General features: G+C 43.9%; 2 protein-coding genes across 2 annotated transcripts in view; one reads left to right on the top strand and one right to left on the bottom strand.

Moving 5' to 3' along the window:
- Positions 1–18,290, bottom strand: part of Mcph1 (microcephalin 1) — a 193,419-nt gene that overhangs the window by 76,781 nt on the left and 98,348 nt on the right. The window lies entirely within an intron of this gene.
- Positions 1–18,290, top strand: part of Angpt2 (angiopoietin 2) — a 51,039-nt gene that overhangs the window by 16,854 nt on the left and 15,895 nt on the right. Inside the window, exons 2-3 of the mRNA XM_057752628.1 lie at positions 10,685–10,840; positions 14,343–14,464. Coding sequence (XP_057608611.1) covers positions 10,685–10,840; positions 14,343–14,464 — 278 coding nt within the window. The remainder of the gene's footprint in view (positions 1–10,684; positions 10,841–14,342; positions 14,465–18,290) is intronic.

Below are 18,290 nucleotides of genomic sequence, written 5' to 3' on the forward strand. Positions count from 1 at the left end.
ACTCAGGTTTCCACACTGCCACTCAAAAGCATGACACACTTAGTGTGCTGGAGGAACTCAAGACAGAATTAAATTCAACCAGTTCGTTTATTTCACGTTCTTGGAGCACTGTGGCCTCATTCTGTTGGGCACTCGGCAAAGCCACCATTCATAGCATAGCTTATGTTCTCCCTGCCACTGAACTCCATCGAAATGCAATGCATGACTCAGACATTTATTTATTTGTTATTTATTTTTAGACTAATGGGAACTGTATGAATTCTTTCTTGGGCTTCCAAGGGCACATGCCTTTTATGCTTGATCCGGAAAGAGTCATGGTTCGGAATGTGAAATTACTAATTTACCTAACTGCATCCTTTAACCCTCCCTGCACAGCGAGAATGGTTTCTTCCACAGTTCTCAGGGAGTGGAAACACATTCCCAAGCAGACTCTCCAGGCATTATGTAGGTAGTCCCAGGTGGAAGACACAGACATGAAATAACCCATTTTAAGCACCGTCAATCTATGATAGTAAAATATGTTACATATTTCTTTTCAAACATCTTGCCCTTTAAAGCTCTTTTTGTTGAGTCATAAAATGCAGAAAATACATAAGGTACAATGACATTAAGCTTACAGTTTGATATTGTCTTTAACATAAGAGTTCATTCAATAACTTATTCCTAAGTCAGCATGTTAAATATTCTATCATCCATCTGTCTGTCTATCTGTCTGTCATCTTTGTGTGTGTGTGTGTCTAGCCCAATCAGTGAGCTCCAGGTTTAGTTAGAGACCCTGTCTCAACAGAATAAAGCAGGTTCCAGAGCATATATATACAAAGCTAACTCTCTATGGCCTCTATACAGACACACACACACACTTAGAGGCCCGCACAGATAGACACATAGACACAGACATACACATATAAAGGCCTCTACACACATTGACAGATACACAGACAGACATACATAGACACACAGAGACACGGATATATAAGCACACACAAAATGAAAAGAAATATATTCAGTTTGGAGTCTCATGCCTTCATTTCATAACCAAATTGTTTTCCTGCTCCCATCTCTGTCTGGAGAATAGTTCTATTCCTTCTCCATCGTGAGTGGGCCCCAAGACAGAAATATGAGCAACTCCCTCTGAACAGGAGTCAGAAGCAACACAGCCCCAAGCTGGAATGCTGTAATGAGAAGCTCGGCACAGTGTGTATTTTGTGGTAGACACTTGCTTATTTTGGGTCAGGAGACATAATTAGACACTCGATGATTTGCCTGAAGTCATAATCACCATTTGCAGTTCCCAGTTAAGCCTCTTCTCAGTGGAACCAAACTCGAGCCATCCACAGAACGCAGGGCATGTGTTCTGCAGGGCAGTTTTTATGGACTAGGAGCCACAGGCAGAAGTGGGGCATGCTTGGGGTTTCTACAGCCTTACAAAGTGAACAGAGGTCCCCATTTAACCACCAAAATTACACTGCCAAGTACTTCATATACTTCCTATCAAATTTCAGATTGGGAAATTCATGTAAATTATAATTAGAAGAGAAAGCATTGCATGCTTTGTCTCATTGCTTGAGAGAGTGCCGAGTACTGCCATGGTTTCCCTGTGCTATAGTTTCATCTGTGCGCAGCCCAGGCTTGTCTTAATCTATAATACTGACTCCATCCTGAGGGCTGAGAGAATAAGCATGTACCACCATGCCCATTTTCAATGCAGTACTGAGGATCAAGCCAGGGCTTCATGGACAGTGGGTGATCACTCTGTCAACTGAGCTATCTTCTCAGCCCCTGAAGTAATTTTTTCTTTAAAAACTAAGCATATATACATATCCAGGTATGCTTGGCTCTTGTCTGTAAATTCAGACTTGGGATGTAGGTTGAGGAAGGATTGTCATGAGTTCAAGGATAGGCTTGCAAAATGCTACATAGAGTTCCAGGTCAGCCTGGGCTTCTTGAGACTTTGACTCAAAAAAATAAAAATAAAATAAAATACAAAACAAAACCCTGAGAATCAGATTTAAGACAGGTTTATTAAAATGTTTAAAGATGTATTTTAACTTGGAAAATTGATGTGTAAAGCAAGGCCTTGTGAAATAGTCTTTATTTGTAATGTGAGTTATAAAAAGCCTGGTCACTTTTAGCTTCAGCAAGATGCAGGCACATGTGCAGTCCTGTGAAATATGCACACACAAGGGACTACAAGTATGAAAATAAATATGAAAAAACTGTGGCCTTCAACACTCGGAAGAGTGGGAACGGAACCAGAGGTTAAAGGAGAGATAATCTAATCAAACAGAAGAGAATGGTTTTCCCTCTAACTAGGTCAGAAAAGTAAAGTAGAGCTGTAACAAAATCATTAAATTAGAAAAGTCGTGGACAACAAAATAAAGAGCACCATGTGGTCTGAAACTTCCTGGCATTATACTACACTGTCTCTCCAGGTTTGCACCGCTACACATTAATGAAGAAGGGACACATACACATATGCCCCACCCCAACCCCATCCACAGACACAGGTTTTCTAACTTAGGGCAAAACATATAGAAGGATGCTCAGAAAAGAGAAGGAAAACTATCTAGGAGAAAGGCATCACCCACACTGAGGAAATGTCTTCCAAGGCAACAGTTCAGGATGGGGCAATGCTACAGTGCTATGGGTAAAGGCTGGCAGGTGCACATCACCGTAGGTAACAGGGCAGGTACACATGAGCGTAGGTAAAGAGGGCAGGCACACATGGCCATAGATAAAGAACGGCAGGTGCACATCACTGTAGGTAAAGGATGGCAGGCACACATGGCCATAGATAAAGAACGGCAGGTGCACATCACTGTAGGTAAAGGATGGCAGGTGCACATCGCCATAGGTAAAGGACGGCAGGTGCACATCACCATAGGTAAAGGATGACAGGTGCACATCGCCATAGGTAAAGGACGGTAGGTGCACATCACTGTAGGTAAAGGATGGCAGGTGCACATCACCATAGGTAAAGGATGGCAGATGCACATCACCGTAAAGGATGACAGGTGCACATCGCCATAGGTAAAGGACGGCAGGTGTACATCACCATAGGTAAAGGACGGCAGGTGCACATCACCATAGGTAAAGGACGGCAGGTGCACATCACCATAGATAAAGGATGGCAGGTGCACATCACTGTAGGTAAAGAAAGGACGACAGGTGCACATCACCATAGATAAAGGATGGCAGGTGCACATCGCCGTAGGTAAAGAGGGCAGGTGCACATCGCCATAGGTAAAGGATGGCAGGTACACATCGCCATAGGTAAAGAAAGGACGACAGGTGCACATCACCATGGGTAAAGGACGGCAGGTGCACATCACCGTAGGTAAAGAAAGGACGACAGGTGCACATCATCATAGATAAAGGATGGCAGGTGCACATTGATGGCAGGTGCACTACTGAGTCTTCATGCAAGCTAACCCTGTCTACTTTTTAGCAGCTCAGACTTCTCTCCACTGAAAGCCTTTGCATCTTTGAATTGCTACTATAAAGAGGAAATAAAGAAGCGGAGGGCTTGGTTGGCATCTGTCCATAGTGGCAGCACACAGCAGGGCAGATTGTGAGATTTTTTTAAGATCACCTGCACTCCCAGGCTTACCTAACCTTTAATAAGCAGAATGATGAACCAGTAAACTTCCCTAGCAGATATAAGGCAGAAGACTGTGAAATCTCCTGGATGCAACTTATTTGCTGAGGTTAAAAGGAATTTCTTCTCCATACTTGGGCTGCTCCAGCTTAGGCGAGGTCATGCCTGCTGTCCTCTTGTAGGGACTTCAGCTGGCATTTCCGGTCTGCATTCTCGCCCTCTCGGATGGGTCATTTTCACATTTGCTGCTGCTCTCCCACAGCCACCACACAAATTGCTGGCTTGGAGCTTATAATCAAAGGCCACATTTGACACAGCTCAAAACCCCACCCCACCGAGACTGCTCTGTCAGCGTGCAGATTCTGGTCTGGGGAACACCGAAAGAAACATTTAAGGTTTCTCAGCCTCAATTCCCCCTTATTAAAGAGCCCCAATAGGGGCAGCCGGCCATCACAGGGCACACTTGTGGTGCTCACTTTCAACCCTTGGGGCTGTTCCCAGAGACTGGCCCTGAGGGGGACCCTCCTCCAGACCCCTGGCTGACAACACCTGGTGTGAACACAGTGGGAGACGCACACGGATGGGCGTCTACAGGGCCAGCAGTGCTCACTGAAGGATGGTTCTCAGGGTTCCCCAGGTCTTCTGGGGAATCTCACCAGTGACCAGTGTGGTGGGCCAACAGAATCCTCATGTTTAAATTGGCTGTCCCTCTCTGCTGCCTTCCTCAACCACCCTCCACGGCCACTCTCTGGGATTACTCCCTAAATAGACTTCTTGTATGCCTGCCTGGGTCTCAGGCTCTGATCCTGGGGAAACCCAAGCTAAGAATGTGAGAATCCACTGAGATTTAAGAAAAAAAAAAAAAAGGATATAAAAAGCATCCTGCAGCAGAGTGCTGTGCTGCTCCGCTTCACATATGGACATCTAGTCTTGGAGGCTCTGCCACATCTTATCCCTTGATGTACAGGCCTCTGTAAGGTGGAATGGGCCTGTGCTCTAACAGATATTAGACAGACATGTATACCTCAACAGCTCTCTAGATGACACTTTTATAAAGTAAGATATCCTATGCTAAATAAAATGTCCATTCTACTCTACAAGGTTTTATTAAACCTTCATAAGTTCAGAGTGGCAGCTGCTGAGGGAAAAAGTCAGATCTGAAGCAATGACAGACAGTAGGGTAGACACAGCAGCAAAGGGGTACAGGCAAAGGCACCCCAACAACACAGAAAAAAGTGCAGTCTCAGAAAGCTAAGAACAAGCCAGGTGTGATTTGACAGTGCACTGTGCAGGAACATAGACTCAGTGGAGATGTGTCATCTCAGGAGTTAGAGACAAGGCTGCCAGCCAAGGCCTGCAATTCCCACCTATGACTTTGTGATGGGATCACCAAGATGTCATTTTGTCTCTTCATGATGATGAAGGTAGCAAGAGAAGCATGTCTGGAGATAACACGTAACAGACAACAGAAAGTCACTCAGATTAACCAATGAGAAAAAAAAGTAGTGTTAGAGTGTTCTGGGAAAACCTTACAGAGGCTGTGGTCCTATGGCCACGGAAAATGGAAGACAGACTGCTGTTTAAGAGATGTCCTATGTGCCAACCACCTGGGAGCTAAGGCCTTAGGTCTGGCCTCTGTCCCCCTCTGGATTAAACTGCCTTACACTGACTATGCAAAAGAAGCAGAACTGGAGAGCAGAAATGGGCTATTTGCTCTGATGTGGGTGTCCCTAGGTCATATAATGTAAGATGGTGTACAAACATGATAATCAAGAAGATACTTGCTTCCTAGCTGTGGGGGGCATCTGTACACGACCTGTGGTGATACGTCTTCGTCTATGGGCCTCCCACGTATATCCTAGAAAGACAAAGGCTTCTCTGAAGCACGAGCCTCCTATCCCTTCCCCTTTAATCTCAGCATCCCTTAGCAACACTGCTGAGAACACAGATGCTTAGGCAGCAAAAGCTAGAGACTTGAAAACCAAAACCAACAAAGCAAAGCGGTGCCGTAAGGAGGGGGAGGGCCCAGGAACTGCCACTTTTGTGTTTGGAGACCTCAAAAGATGCCTCAGAGTTTCCCCATGACAAAGACTAGAGAACATTAGGTCAAAAGCCATCCCCACACGGCATCCCTGGACTTAGTAATCTTGCACTCGAAATTTCAGACTAATTATAAGAGCAAATGTTTGGGCTGTTGTTTCTAAGGGTGTATATGGAAATGGTTACAGACATTTAGTTTCCAAAATGAACATGGACATTTACTTCCAGTGGTGGATTTAAAAATAAATTAAACAGCACTTGTTCTTTTTAAATCAGAATGCATCCCTGCTTCAGGAGCACAGAGGGGGAGAGTATGAACACAGGAGGGAAGGGCTCAAGGGACAAAAGAGCTGGGTGGTCTTGAGTAGCCTCACACAGGGGAAATGGGGGTCCCTTCTTAAGTCTTCTTAAGAATTTAAGAATGGACTCAAATGGAAGCTTGAAACATGACTCACGCACAGAACAGGACAGGGCACTATTTTCTGAGGAATTCAGAAAACTCGGCAGGCTTCTGAAGGTGCATGGCATGCTGCACTCTCTCAGACTGAGTTAGGGATGGGAACTCTGGGGCAGACAGCACAGTATCTCGTTAAAGGGACAATTATTCGGCCTCTCTCTTTAGAATGGCTTACAGTGAGCCTGCCTTCCTAGGAGCAGTCCTTTGGCCCAGCGGCACTGTCAGGTCACCACCCAGGCCAGAGATTCAATTCTCTCGACCAGAGGACTGGCTTTCCTAATGTGTCTTTATTGCTACTCTAATATTCTGTGCAAACAGGCACAGCAGGAGGGCCATATGCTCCCAAAGCTGAGGCTGCTCTGGTTTGCATTTGCACTCTCCCAGTGGTTAGTGTGGTGCAAGTTTTGTCCCCAGTGTCACAGGTTTGGGAAATGGTGGGACCTATCATTTGGGAGTCTAGCCATAGGTCACTGGGGGCACTGCACTCGGAAGGGATTAAAGTAGCTCTCCTGGGACCCTGGTTAGGTCTTCCAAGCGTGTTGTTATAAAGGAGCAAGACTGTCCCCTCCTGGTCTTTCTGATTTCTGTCTCACTATTTGATCTTTCCCTTCCACATGATCTCCCGCAGTGATAACCTGTGACGTCATGTTGCCAAGGAAGCTGTCCATCATGCTCTTTAGACTTTGAGTTTCCCAAACTGTGAGCTAATTGAGCCCAAGTACTTGCACATGCTAGGCAAGACTGCCACAGGCCCACTGCACTGAGTATGATTATACCTCTTTCCTTGCCAGAGAACCCACCCTCTGGGCTTCTGTCTTAACAACAAAGCCAGACTAATACAGAGGTCAAAGAAATTAGAGGATGTCAGTACTGGACATTACCACGTGAAAGAATGGAGATTCATTTCCAGACAAAGTCAGGGAACAAGACAAGTCACAGAGGGAACAAATTTATATTTGGTTTCCCTTACTCTGAAGACAGGGTGGTGAAAGAGAAGGCAAGGACTGCCTTAGGGTCCAGAGGAAAAGGTGGGGATGGAGATGGAAAAGACTGGGCATGGCAGGGTTCCCCAGTAATCTAAGCACTTGGTAGGCAAACAGGAGGTTCACAAGTTCAATGCCAGGCCTGTTACACAGCAAACAAGGGCAAAGAAAAGAACCTCCATCCCTTCCTCTGTCCCATCTGTCAATACAGTTACAGCATTTTGTTTATCAAGTGAGGCAATATGTCCAAAGAAACATTAAGTTAATTTTAATTTCCCAGGACAAAAACTCACTAGTGAAAGGGGATAAGGCCACTCAGTTCTGAGTACCATCTACTAGCACCTTCAATGAGGAGATGCTGTTGTCAAGGGGCCAACATCACACCCCTACGCTGCAGGCAATTCCTGCACAATATATGTGTTTTCCTTTCTCCTTGCACTTGCAAAGTGCAAGATGACTTTCCTTTCAGTCTAAAAAATAATGAAGTTGGTCAGAGAGAGAGTTTAATGTATAGTCAACCTGCGTGGCTGTCTCACAAATAGACTTACTTTTCCTGTCAAATCTCATCATTCAAAAGGCTAAGGGGGCAATTAAACCTTAGAACACATTAGACATTATACACACGTGTGTGTGTGTTAATGTATTTTATTAGGACATCCGAGCTTTGATTTGTTACCAGACTTTAGGGATTGCATTAGGTGTATATCCAACATTTAGCAACAATGTTTGCCAACTATAGAATCATGACACACTGTAGTGTTAGACCCAGAGATCCTCTGCATTCTGAGCATAGGAACAGTAAGGGTTCAGCATCCTAGAGGTGCTTCAACAATTAGAAGTGAACACCCCAACACAGGGTAAACCTCTCACAGGTATACAGGTATCTTTCCATACACTTGTGCCTACAGACCACCGTCAGGGCATGACCACAGGATACTGATATCAACGGGCCATGTGAAGAGTGGGTATACGAAACTGTGTGCATGAAATAAGAACCATGCCTCTCCAGGGGAGGCTCAAGGAGGCTCCTGGAGCTGTTATTGCTAACCGCCACTAAGTGTGGGTGACATAAAAGGGAGCCCAAGGGAGAACAGCTCTATTTACCCTGTCTTCCCTCAGGCTGACTTCTTATGGCAGAATGGGCTTCGCTAAGCAGATTTCTGCTATCAGGGATTAAACACAATAAGAAACCCTGACCTCAAAGAGACCCCGGCTGGTCAGTTAGAAAAGAATGAATTTACATTATGTCTGGAGACAGGACAGTTTCAAGGTCTATCTGTCTCTGTGGGTCAGCTGGGAGTTTCATGTCTAGAGTTAGTCTTAGGTTCTCTGAGATGTCATGATTTGTAGAATGGCTACTGTATGAAGGAGACCTTCATTTGGAAATGGCTGTCTTCACATTACTGTATAAACAACCATAGTCTTCCCGTCTCAAAAATCAGTACAAGTCTTTGGAGAGGAAAAGCAGACTCTTCAGTCATGACACTCTTGGGAGACATGACTGATAATGATAATCTTTGATTCCGGGCTTTCTTTTTCTTCTTCATGGTGCTGGGGATGGCCTTGTATATGCTGGCCAAGCACTTCACCACCAAACAATACCTGTTGTCCTAATTCTAGTTTTCTTGTTGGCCGAAGCAGCTGCGATCCTAGTGAGGCAGTCTGTTTGTAAACACTCTGAAACCCTGAATAGGAAGGTAGGCTCAAGCTAATTTGGAGCTATACCACTGCTGGGTGTAAAAAGGCTGGAACGTGCAGGGGCTATGGGGATGAGTTAATACTGTGCTTGCAAGTACTGGCTCTCAGCTGGGTCATTCTGAGCTCGCAGAAATACTAAAGAGTGCTGAGATGTGGCCAGTGATGAACAGACATTCGCCGTCCCAACAGGCCTTGCTGCTGCCGGGCTGCTTCTGAAGAGTTAATGTCCTCTTTCTCAAGCAACTCATGGCTTCTCAGAACTTTACTTTCAGTAAAACTGGCCACTCGATGTTACCGTTGGTGGGCCATGTTCCCCACACTGCAATTTCAAGGCACTGGCCCCCAAAGAAACTGCATTTAATTGATTCAAAAGCATTACATGCAGCGTATCCTTGTAAATGGCTGTGACTACATGCAGTTTATCCATGCACATGGCTGTGATTACACACAGCATCTCCATGCACATGGCTGTGATTACACGCATCTCCATGCACTTGGCTGTGTCGTCCTCCCCTGCCTCTTCCTGGATTGCTGACCTTTCAGAATTGCTTGTCTTCAAACTTAGAAAAAGATATGGTAACAAAATAAGGAAATTTTATTTCTAATAATTAAGTCCTTTTTTTTTAAAGTTCCTAGTCTAATTTTAAATTTAAAAGTTCCCTTCACAGACGACCTTCTCCTGTCTGACATTTTCAAGCACATTTTACCCAGAAAAAGGGGAGGGAGGCATTAGGGGTTCATTTTCCCTCTCTAGTTCCGAGTTTCAGAGTGAAAAGAGGGAAGTCAAGATCCTCATTTGCAGTAGGCTTGTAGACTGTGGTTCTGAGCATAGATCTACACTTCGGGTTCAGGACATCTTCCTAGTTCCTGACTCCCAGAACATATCCCTGCAAATGTTGTCTTTGCTGGGTGTGGAGAGGAAGAACTAAACATGGAGGCCAGTTTTGGATGAGCTGGCTGTGATGCACGCTCATACATGCCAAGTGCTGCCCACGCATTCTGTAAGCAGTGCATTAGGAAGGGTGCCATGCCCACTGCTACTGGAGTCTCACAGCATTTCACCTCCACGTCGTGATGGAGGCTTTGATTTCACACTTTCATAGACGACCAGGGAGCTTTAGGCCGTGTCTCACTGATGGAGTCAATCTGCTCAACAACCGAGGAACAGCAAGGAATGCCTGTTAGCTATCCAGAAAGCTTGTGTGGAAGGTGGGAGATCGATGGACAGGGCATTGCCAAGAGCAAACACACAGTGGGAACAGCATAGAGTTAAGAGCACAAATCCAAGGATGGCACAGCACCCACCAGGACCCACGACATGAGTCTGCCCAACAAGGACGCCCTTGAACACTCAGAGAGGAACTCTACTCCTCCCGCACTACTTCTTACCCTTTAAGGCAGAAGTGGATCATCGCTGATCAATGTGTTCGGAAGAGGTTTGATGACTGACCCAATGACCCTCCGTAGAGACCTTCAGATTTAAAGACAGGCGCTAGACTCCGCTTTCATATTCAGTTTAGCAGAAAAACACTCTTCTTTGTACAAAAAGAATAAAAATAATTTTTGTACTTTAGCTATAGATTGGGTCAATTAATAGCTCTCATCATCAGATTGCCATTTTAAAAAGGAAAATGAATTTTTGAGCGCCGAGGAACACACACACATGATGATGTAGGAGCACAGCCTAATTTTTGAGGTGCTCAACTGAGCCATTGGAGATGCTAATTTACATACAACGAAGTCGATGTTCAAAGGGCCAAGTGCTAAGCAGCAGAGCTAGAGCCCTGGCTGCTGAGTCTTCCCATCGCCCTAAATACAGTGTTTTAGACAAGAGGCAAGGGACAAATACTTAGGAACCAGGATTCTAGCCGCTTAACTAATGACTGTCCATCCCATGCTCCTTCCTAGCTGGAGAACTACATTCAGGACAATATGAAAAAGGAGATGGTGGAGATCCAACAGAATGTGGTGCAGAACCAGACGGCTGTGATGATAGAGATCGGAACCAGCCTGCTGAATCAGACAGCGGCCCAAACTCGGAAACTGACTGATGTGGAAGCCCAAGTAAGTGAGAGACAAAACCCCCTGGTGCAGCAGCCAGCAGACCACGTGCCTGTGGCTGGCTGTGCAGTGGAATAGTGGAAAGGTACAAACACTGGCTGTGGAGGTGTGGCTTCAGAACTGAGGAATTAAGGGATAGTTACAGTTAGCAACTGGGGCTAAATTTTTTTTTTTTTTGGTATTTTTTTTTTTATTCTTTTTTACTTAAAATTTCCAACTGCTCCCCGTTTCCCATTTCCCTCCCCCTCCTCCCACATATTGCCCCCTCCCCCTGTTCCCCTCCCCCTATCCCCACTCCACTTCTCCTCCCCTTAGTCCACTCCCCCTCCCTCTCGATACTGAAGAGCAGTCCAAATTCCCTGCTCTACATGAAGACCAAGGTCCTCCCACTTCTATCTAGGTCCAGGAAGGTGAGCCTCCAAACAGGCTACGCTCCCACAAAGATTGGGGCTAAATTTAATTTATCCTATGGGGCCCCCTAGCAATATGCACAGCTTAATATGCTAATATAAATGTTCCTTCACTTCACTGGCCTCTTCTACACTCCACATATTATTTTTCATTTCCAAGTTCTTCTGCTTTGTATATTTGAGAAACAGAAGCCATGAAGCAGACAGCTGGAAACCTTGATCTTAAATCTAACCCTGGAGTTGAGATAGCTGTTAACCAAGTGTGTATCATCATGCTCTGAGCTATATGGATCCTTTAAAAATTCAACAGAGGGCCTCACTGTAAACCACCCCCCTATTCAGTACGCCACCTGCTGCTGTAACTAAGAGGACCAACTGCTGGACCTCAACACAACACAGCATGGCTCACAGGATAGTAACCACTAGCCTCTCACGCCCCAAGACATTGCTAGCATGGTGATAATTGTCTTTCAGAGTCTCTCTTTAAAATGTTTTCGTAGAGAAAACAGAAGAACAAAATCAGAGTAAGGAATTATTTGGTTATCATCCTTCAACAATACCAGGCATTCAGGAACAATGTAAGGAACACACATTTTCCACAGACTACAATTACAGATTTAATCCTCCTTGTTAATACGTGCTAACATGACGAGATATAGTAGTTTAAAAAGAAACAGTGCATCTATTTAAAAACCCAATTGATAAAATAACAGTAATGGTTAAGTCATATTCTGTAGCTTTTGACAGTAAGTCTGGGGGATGCCAGGCTCTTCCAAAACATCCTTAATCACGGCAGAGCATTTCTTGTTTGTTGTTTTTTTTTTTTTTTCTGAAAATAACATTAGGACACAGAACAACTATGCAAACCTTTGTGACATCCGGTGTAAGATCACAGGATTTAAAAAATGCCACTACGAAGTTAGACATCCTATGACTGAGGCTAACAGGAAAACAGGCCAGGGATGGAGAGAAAACAGCTGCAGAGTCCAAATAAACACATCAACGCGGGTGAGCCCCAGGAAGGACACGGAGAGGCTGACTTAGGTTCTCTGTCCAGTTGACAGCAACTGTTAGGCACTGACGGATGGGAGTACGAAATAGGTTCCATAAAATACAAATATTTCTGGTTAGATGCACAACTCTTCTAGACTGGGGATATTAGACAACCATATGTAGCTGGAGGTCTGAGATCTTACAGCCATTACCTGACCTGGACAACACGCTAACTCAGAACCGTGAGATCTGTTGAACTATACGACCCTTTGGAAAGCTGACGTGATGGTCGGTGATATGTTTCAGAGGTAGAGGCACTTGCCACATAAGCATGAACACCCCAGTTGATGAGGTGGTGTCCATCCATAAGGTCAGTGCTCCTAAAGCACAAAGGGACGCAGGAAAGAGCTCCCTAGATGATGTGGGTTGACTAGCCTTTCGCATACATCACAGCAGAAACAAGATGAACCTGCCTCAATAAGGCAGAAGGAGAGAACCAAGTCCGAATGGTGTCCTCTGACCACCACATGTGTGCCACGACATGTGCACGTCTCTACAAATATACTCCCCTTTTACACATACATGTGTCATTCCTGTATCAAGCAGGTTCTACTGGCATCTTTCTCTGTCTCCCCAAAACTGTCCTCATTCCATAATTCTCATGGATTAAAGAAGAGACCAAATTGTGCCATTCTTGAATGAATAAACGGGTACTGAATGTCTGTAGAGAGAAAACAGAGGCCAAAGCTGTGCTGATTGCATTGCAGCCACAGGCCAGTGCTCTGCTCATTTCCAGGAGCCTTCTGCTATGACCTCAGCCAGGCTTGACAAGGACCAGACATGTTAGGCACCTGCATGTGAGACAGGCCAGGGCTGTGCTGATGACAAGGACCCCCACAAACAATGACTCTTTTTCAAGGCCCCTGGTTGCTGGGCAACAATTCAGACTTCCATTAACAGGTGATATCACATCCTGAGTGACACCACACGAGGATGTGAGTAGTTGATTCTTCCTGCTGGGAGGCAGCCAGGCACCAAAGAGCCCACACAATGGCCATTGCTGGCTTCCACTGGATAGTGAGATTTCATTATTCCCTAATTGGTCATAAAGACTTTTAAAATAGGAACAAGAAAAATAGAACAGAAGAAAGAAAAGGCTTAACAAGTGGGCATAAGTTGGGAGACGGCAGGCTAGCAATGAGCTTCCACCGCCACACAGGGAGGCATGCGACTGTCCTTTTGTCCACTCACAGAAATTTTTGAGCAAAGGAAAATTATTTAGAATAAAATTATTAGATTTATTTAGTTTACATGCATGCATGCACGAATGCATGGTGTGTGTGTGTGAATGTGGTGCATGTGTGTGTAAATGTGTGTAGGTCAAAGGACAATTTGTAGGAGTTTGCTCTATCCTGTGTAGTCATCTGGCTTGGTGGCAAGTGCCTTTCCTCGCTGAGACATTTAGCTAGGTTGAGGTAATTTTTTATTCATTTATAAGTTTTGATCTATAAAGTGGTTATTTAATATCACCATTTGTTATGTTATATAAAACAATAAAAAGTTACAGAAGGAGAAACATAATATATGATTTGATACTAGCTGCTTTCCAGAGCTGTTACTCGTTTACTATGAAAGGACTTAATATATAACACAGTTAGGTGTGTTCCACGACACCTAAATCTTTATGGACATAAAAAAATGTGCCAGGCCCGGATGGGGGAGGAGTACTCCAGGCCATGCCTCACTGAGGAGCTACTGGCAGTTAACAGCTGCTGGGGAAGTGAGAATATTCTTTTCTTTGGGCACTAGAAGATCTCCTGCACTGCACCAGATGGCCCCACACACAAACTCATATGGACTTGGTTGGTTATTTTTAAAAAAGTTGGGTGGGGGCTGTGTTTGAGGGGAGAGTTGGAAGATGGAAATGGAGGCTTAGATATGATCATGTTTTATGGCATAAGACAAGAGAAACTCACATGTCAAAACAAGACAGCTGAGTGAATGGATAACATGCTTTCTGGTCAGTTTGATGACTGAATCAAGAAAGGGCATATATTGTACTAATCAAGACGGTAGGCAGTAATCATGTTTGTTATATGCAGGTATTAAACCAGACGACAAGACTCGAGTTGCAGCTTCTCCAACATTCTATTTCCACCAACAAATTGGAAAAGCAGATTTTGGACCAGACCAGTGAAATAAACAAACTACAAGATAAGAACAGGTACTCGTGCTATAAAATCTTGAGATTCAGAACTGTACCCTTTCCAGATACACATGACTATAAGCTTAGCTCCCCCTAGATGATGGATTTCTGCCAGGAACATATATGGGTTAGAGGCTCTGAGAATAAGAGGCAAGGAGAATTTAGAGAAAATTTCTGAACCGACCCAGCACTTCTAATTAGTCTTGAATTTTGTTTTTCATTCTGGCCCTTTAAAGACTCTGGAAGACATATGAATTTTAATCTACACAAAACACTAGTGGGGCTGAATATCAGCCTCACTACATTTCATGGTCTTTGGGGGTTCTCACTATGTAATCACAGTTTGCCTGAAACTTAGCATGGAGACCAGGCTAGTCCTTTCCTAGTGCTGGGATCAAAGGCATGCACTGCCATGCCTGCTGTGGACCTTGTTTCTTGTGAGATGAAGCACACCAGGAAAGCTGGAAGCGAGCATCTGTTTCAGTGTGCAATACTTTCTTTTTAAAACCAACGGTGAGGTCCAGTGAGGTGGCTCAGCAGGACAAAGTGCATGCCAGACAAGCCTGACAACCTGAGTTCAATTCCCAGACACACACAGAGGTGGAAGGAGAGGTCCAACTCCACAGAACTGTCCAAGGAGTTCCACGTGCCACAGTGGCATGAACCCACTGTTCCACACTTGCTTGCTCGCTCGTTCACACGCACCAGTCAATACGTTCAAAAGCTTATGATGAAGTAAAAGGAAAAGGTAATGTGAAATATAATTGTGCCAAAATTTAAAATAAATATTTAAAAATCTCAACATAATCTATACGAGAGTAAACTGTTTTCATCTACTGGCGGCCACAAGGGAGTAGTTTCACAATCTATGTGGTGCTCACTTCTTTGTTTTCAGCTGAGACCGTGAGAGAGTGTGAAAGTGGTCCTAATAGCATGTCTCAGTCTTTATCCAGAACGGGATGGACATGGGCTCACCACATCCTCAGTGTTAATAAAAACCTAAGCTGCAGTTATTCTTCTTGTTCTCTGAGTAGCCAGGTAGACCCTATCTTTTATTTATGAGCTTGAAAAGCATTAATAAGAATTTTTTCCTTACTGGAACAGTTTTTCTTTCCTATTTGAAATTTCCCTATTGCATGGTAAGAAACGAGAACTTGAGACGCTGAGATGCTGCAATCTTAGCTTCCCTTGGCAAGGCTCCTGTGGATGCTGGTGGTGACTCTGACTTGCTGTAAGCACCCTGCCTCTCAGAGAGGCAGCACTGCTCAGTTTGTTGAACATGCCCTGGTACTGATGACTGCTGCTTCCCGAGGCTTCAAAATCATTCAATATGCTCACCATGCCGCCCGGTGTCTTCTCTGTAAACTCTCCCATCATCCAGGATGCATAGGGGATTGGATCTATAATCCACTTTGGACACCAAATCCATCGATACACAAGTCCCTTATATAAGATGGGGCATAGCCCTCATAATCCTCCTCTATGGTTTAAATTGTTCCTAGGATGCTTACAGATAATACCTAGCATGATGTAACAACTGTGCTCACAATGATGCCGTATTATCTAGGGAGTAATAAAAAAGAGGGGGTGTACAAGTTTAGCATGGGTGCACCCTCCCCCAATAATTTCAACCCAGAGCGCTTGACTCCACAGATTCAAAGCTGTGGCTATGAAGGGTTAACTATTTACCGCCAGTGTTTGCCTTTTTCCTAGTCAAGTCCGACTCTTGCTCCTTATTTTATATCCACTGTTGGAATAAACTTCGCTACACAAAGTCAGCTACTCATTGAAATACATAGAAACTTAGACTATATTTTAAAATTCATTCCAGGATTTGGTGAGATTTCTTTATAAACCAAATTGTTTTTTTGTTTTTTTTTAACTACAGTGAACATGTTTCCATCCACAGTGTAGCTGTGGGCTTCTCGTAATTCTTGCTTAAACAACCCCTTGCCTTCCAGCCCTAATTTAAGCCCTTACACTTCCCTCATGTTTAACTGACCTGTGTCAATAAATAATGTGCCTTTTCAATAATTAAAATCTTTTTTTTGAGTTTATATTTAAATCTTGAGTTTTCTCAATAAAAGCACCTTGCCACACACATATACCAAAGTGAGAAGTTTCTATGACCCACACAACAGCGCTCCACAACTCGCACTGCTAAAAATCTACGTGAGGGGCCTGTGTCAGAGCCGCCTTCCCAGGGACAGGTACACAAAGGTTGATTTCCCATAAAAAAACAAAAACAAAGAAATGAAAACAAAGACCATCAATAATGAAAACCACACGGAAGGAACAAGAACCTTACAAGTTGCACAAATTGTCTTCTCTTTTGTTACAAATATGGAATGGAATAATAAAGTTTCCTCATCAAATACATCACGAAATTTCCTTGATGACGTCAGATCTCTCTATGGGTGTTTCCTGTCTTCAGTTCCGACCAGCCTAAGATTTTAAAAAATTTGATGGGAAAAAATATGTGATGTTTCACATCCTACAAGTGACTTCTCAACAATCTTCAAAAATTTCTTCTAAATAAAATTGCTTTCTTTATAGATTCAAGCAAAACTAAAAACACTTATCAGGATCAACATGTCTTTCTAAATCAACACCTTTAGATTCACTGGCAGAAGTTAAATCTACTTTGTGGTCTTTATTTTATCTGTCTCTTTTATTCTAAAACTAACTCTGGGGCTGTATAGCCATGCAGGTAAAGGGCTCCACCATGAAGCACATGGCCACTGATTCTACACAGGTACAGAAGGCCCTGGATTAGAGTTAGATTCTCCTATCTTCCGTCCACCTCACTGGCCAGAGCAGTTACCACAAGCCTTTACTGCAGGAGTCTGTTCCTAGAAGGAGTTCACGATCTTGAACCACTAGCGTTTACATAATCCTATGCACTTGGAATTGTTTTCTCCTGTTTAATATTACAGGAATGAGTTCCAGTTAAAAATCATTATACTCTTAACTGAACCTATGAGTGGTAATGCATCTTTATAAATTAAGATTACAAAGGGAAAGGGGGCTTAGAGTAAGAAGATCTGCATTTGAGTTTGGCGTCATCAGCCACCTGGGTGTGTCTGTAGGCGTATGATTTATTGTGTTGAAATTTACTTTTGTTCAGTTACTCCTTGGACGTTAGATGATAATGTTGATACTGATAATAACATTTCCTAAGTGTCAGCTCCAGCCTGTTTATGCCTGTACATGCACTTACTCCTCGGACCAGCCTCTTGCAGTTGGTAATATCAGTCCAGTTTACAGATCAGGGAACCAATGCACAACTGACTAGGTCACTGAAACTCACGAGCCAGCATCAGGATTTAAACCTGTGTACAATATTTGTCATAGAAGGATACTTGCCACATGGTACTGAGAGAGCAGGTGTTGTTATTATGATTAATATTAGATTGTAAATAGTTTAGGAAAAAGGAAACACAAGACCTGAGGTCTAATTCAAACTCCCTGCTCTCAAGGAAAGCACTGTGCAGGCATGCCTTGAAATAATAACTGTCCTGTGAGCTTGTAGCTGACACACACAGTCTAGTCCCGAGGCCCAGTGTATTCTTGCACAGATAAGACTGTATACTCTGTCAGGTTTACACACATACACACATGTACACAATACACCTAACCATGGCAATCTGAAAGATTTGTGGGGGGCTGAGAGAAATCTCCCTTAAACTTAAAACAATGGTTTTTTTAAGATTCTTATTTTTATGCGTATGATTTTTGCTTGCATGTAGGAACGTGCACAGCATGCATGCCTGGTGCCTGTGGAGGTCAGGAGAGGGGACCAGATCCCATAGAACTAGAATTAAGGAAGGTAGCTATGCTTACC

The sequence above is a fragment of the Chionomys nivalis genome, chromosome 20 (assembly GCF_950005125.1).
Source record: "Chionomys nivalis chromosome 20, mChiNiv1.1, whole genome shotgun sequence".
Taxonomy (NCBI): Eukaryota; Metazoa; Chordata; class Mammalia; order Rodentia; family Cricetidae; genus Chionomys; species Chionomys nivalis.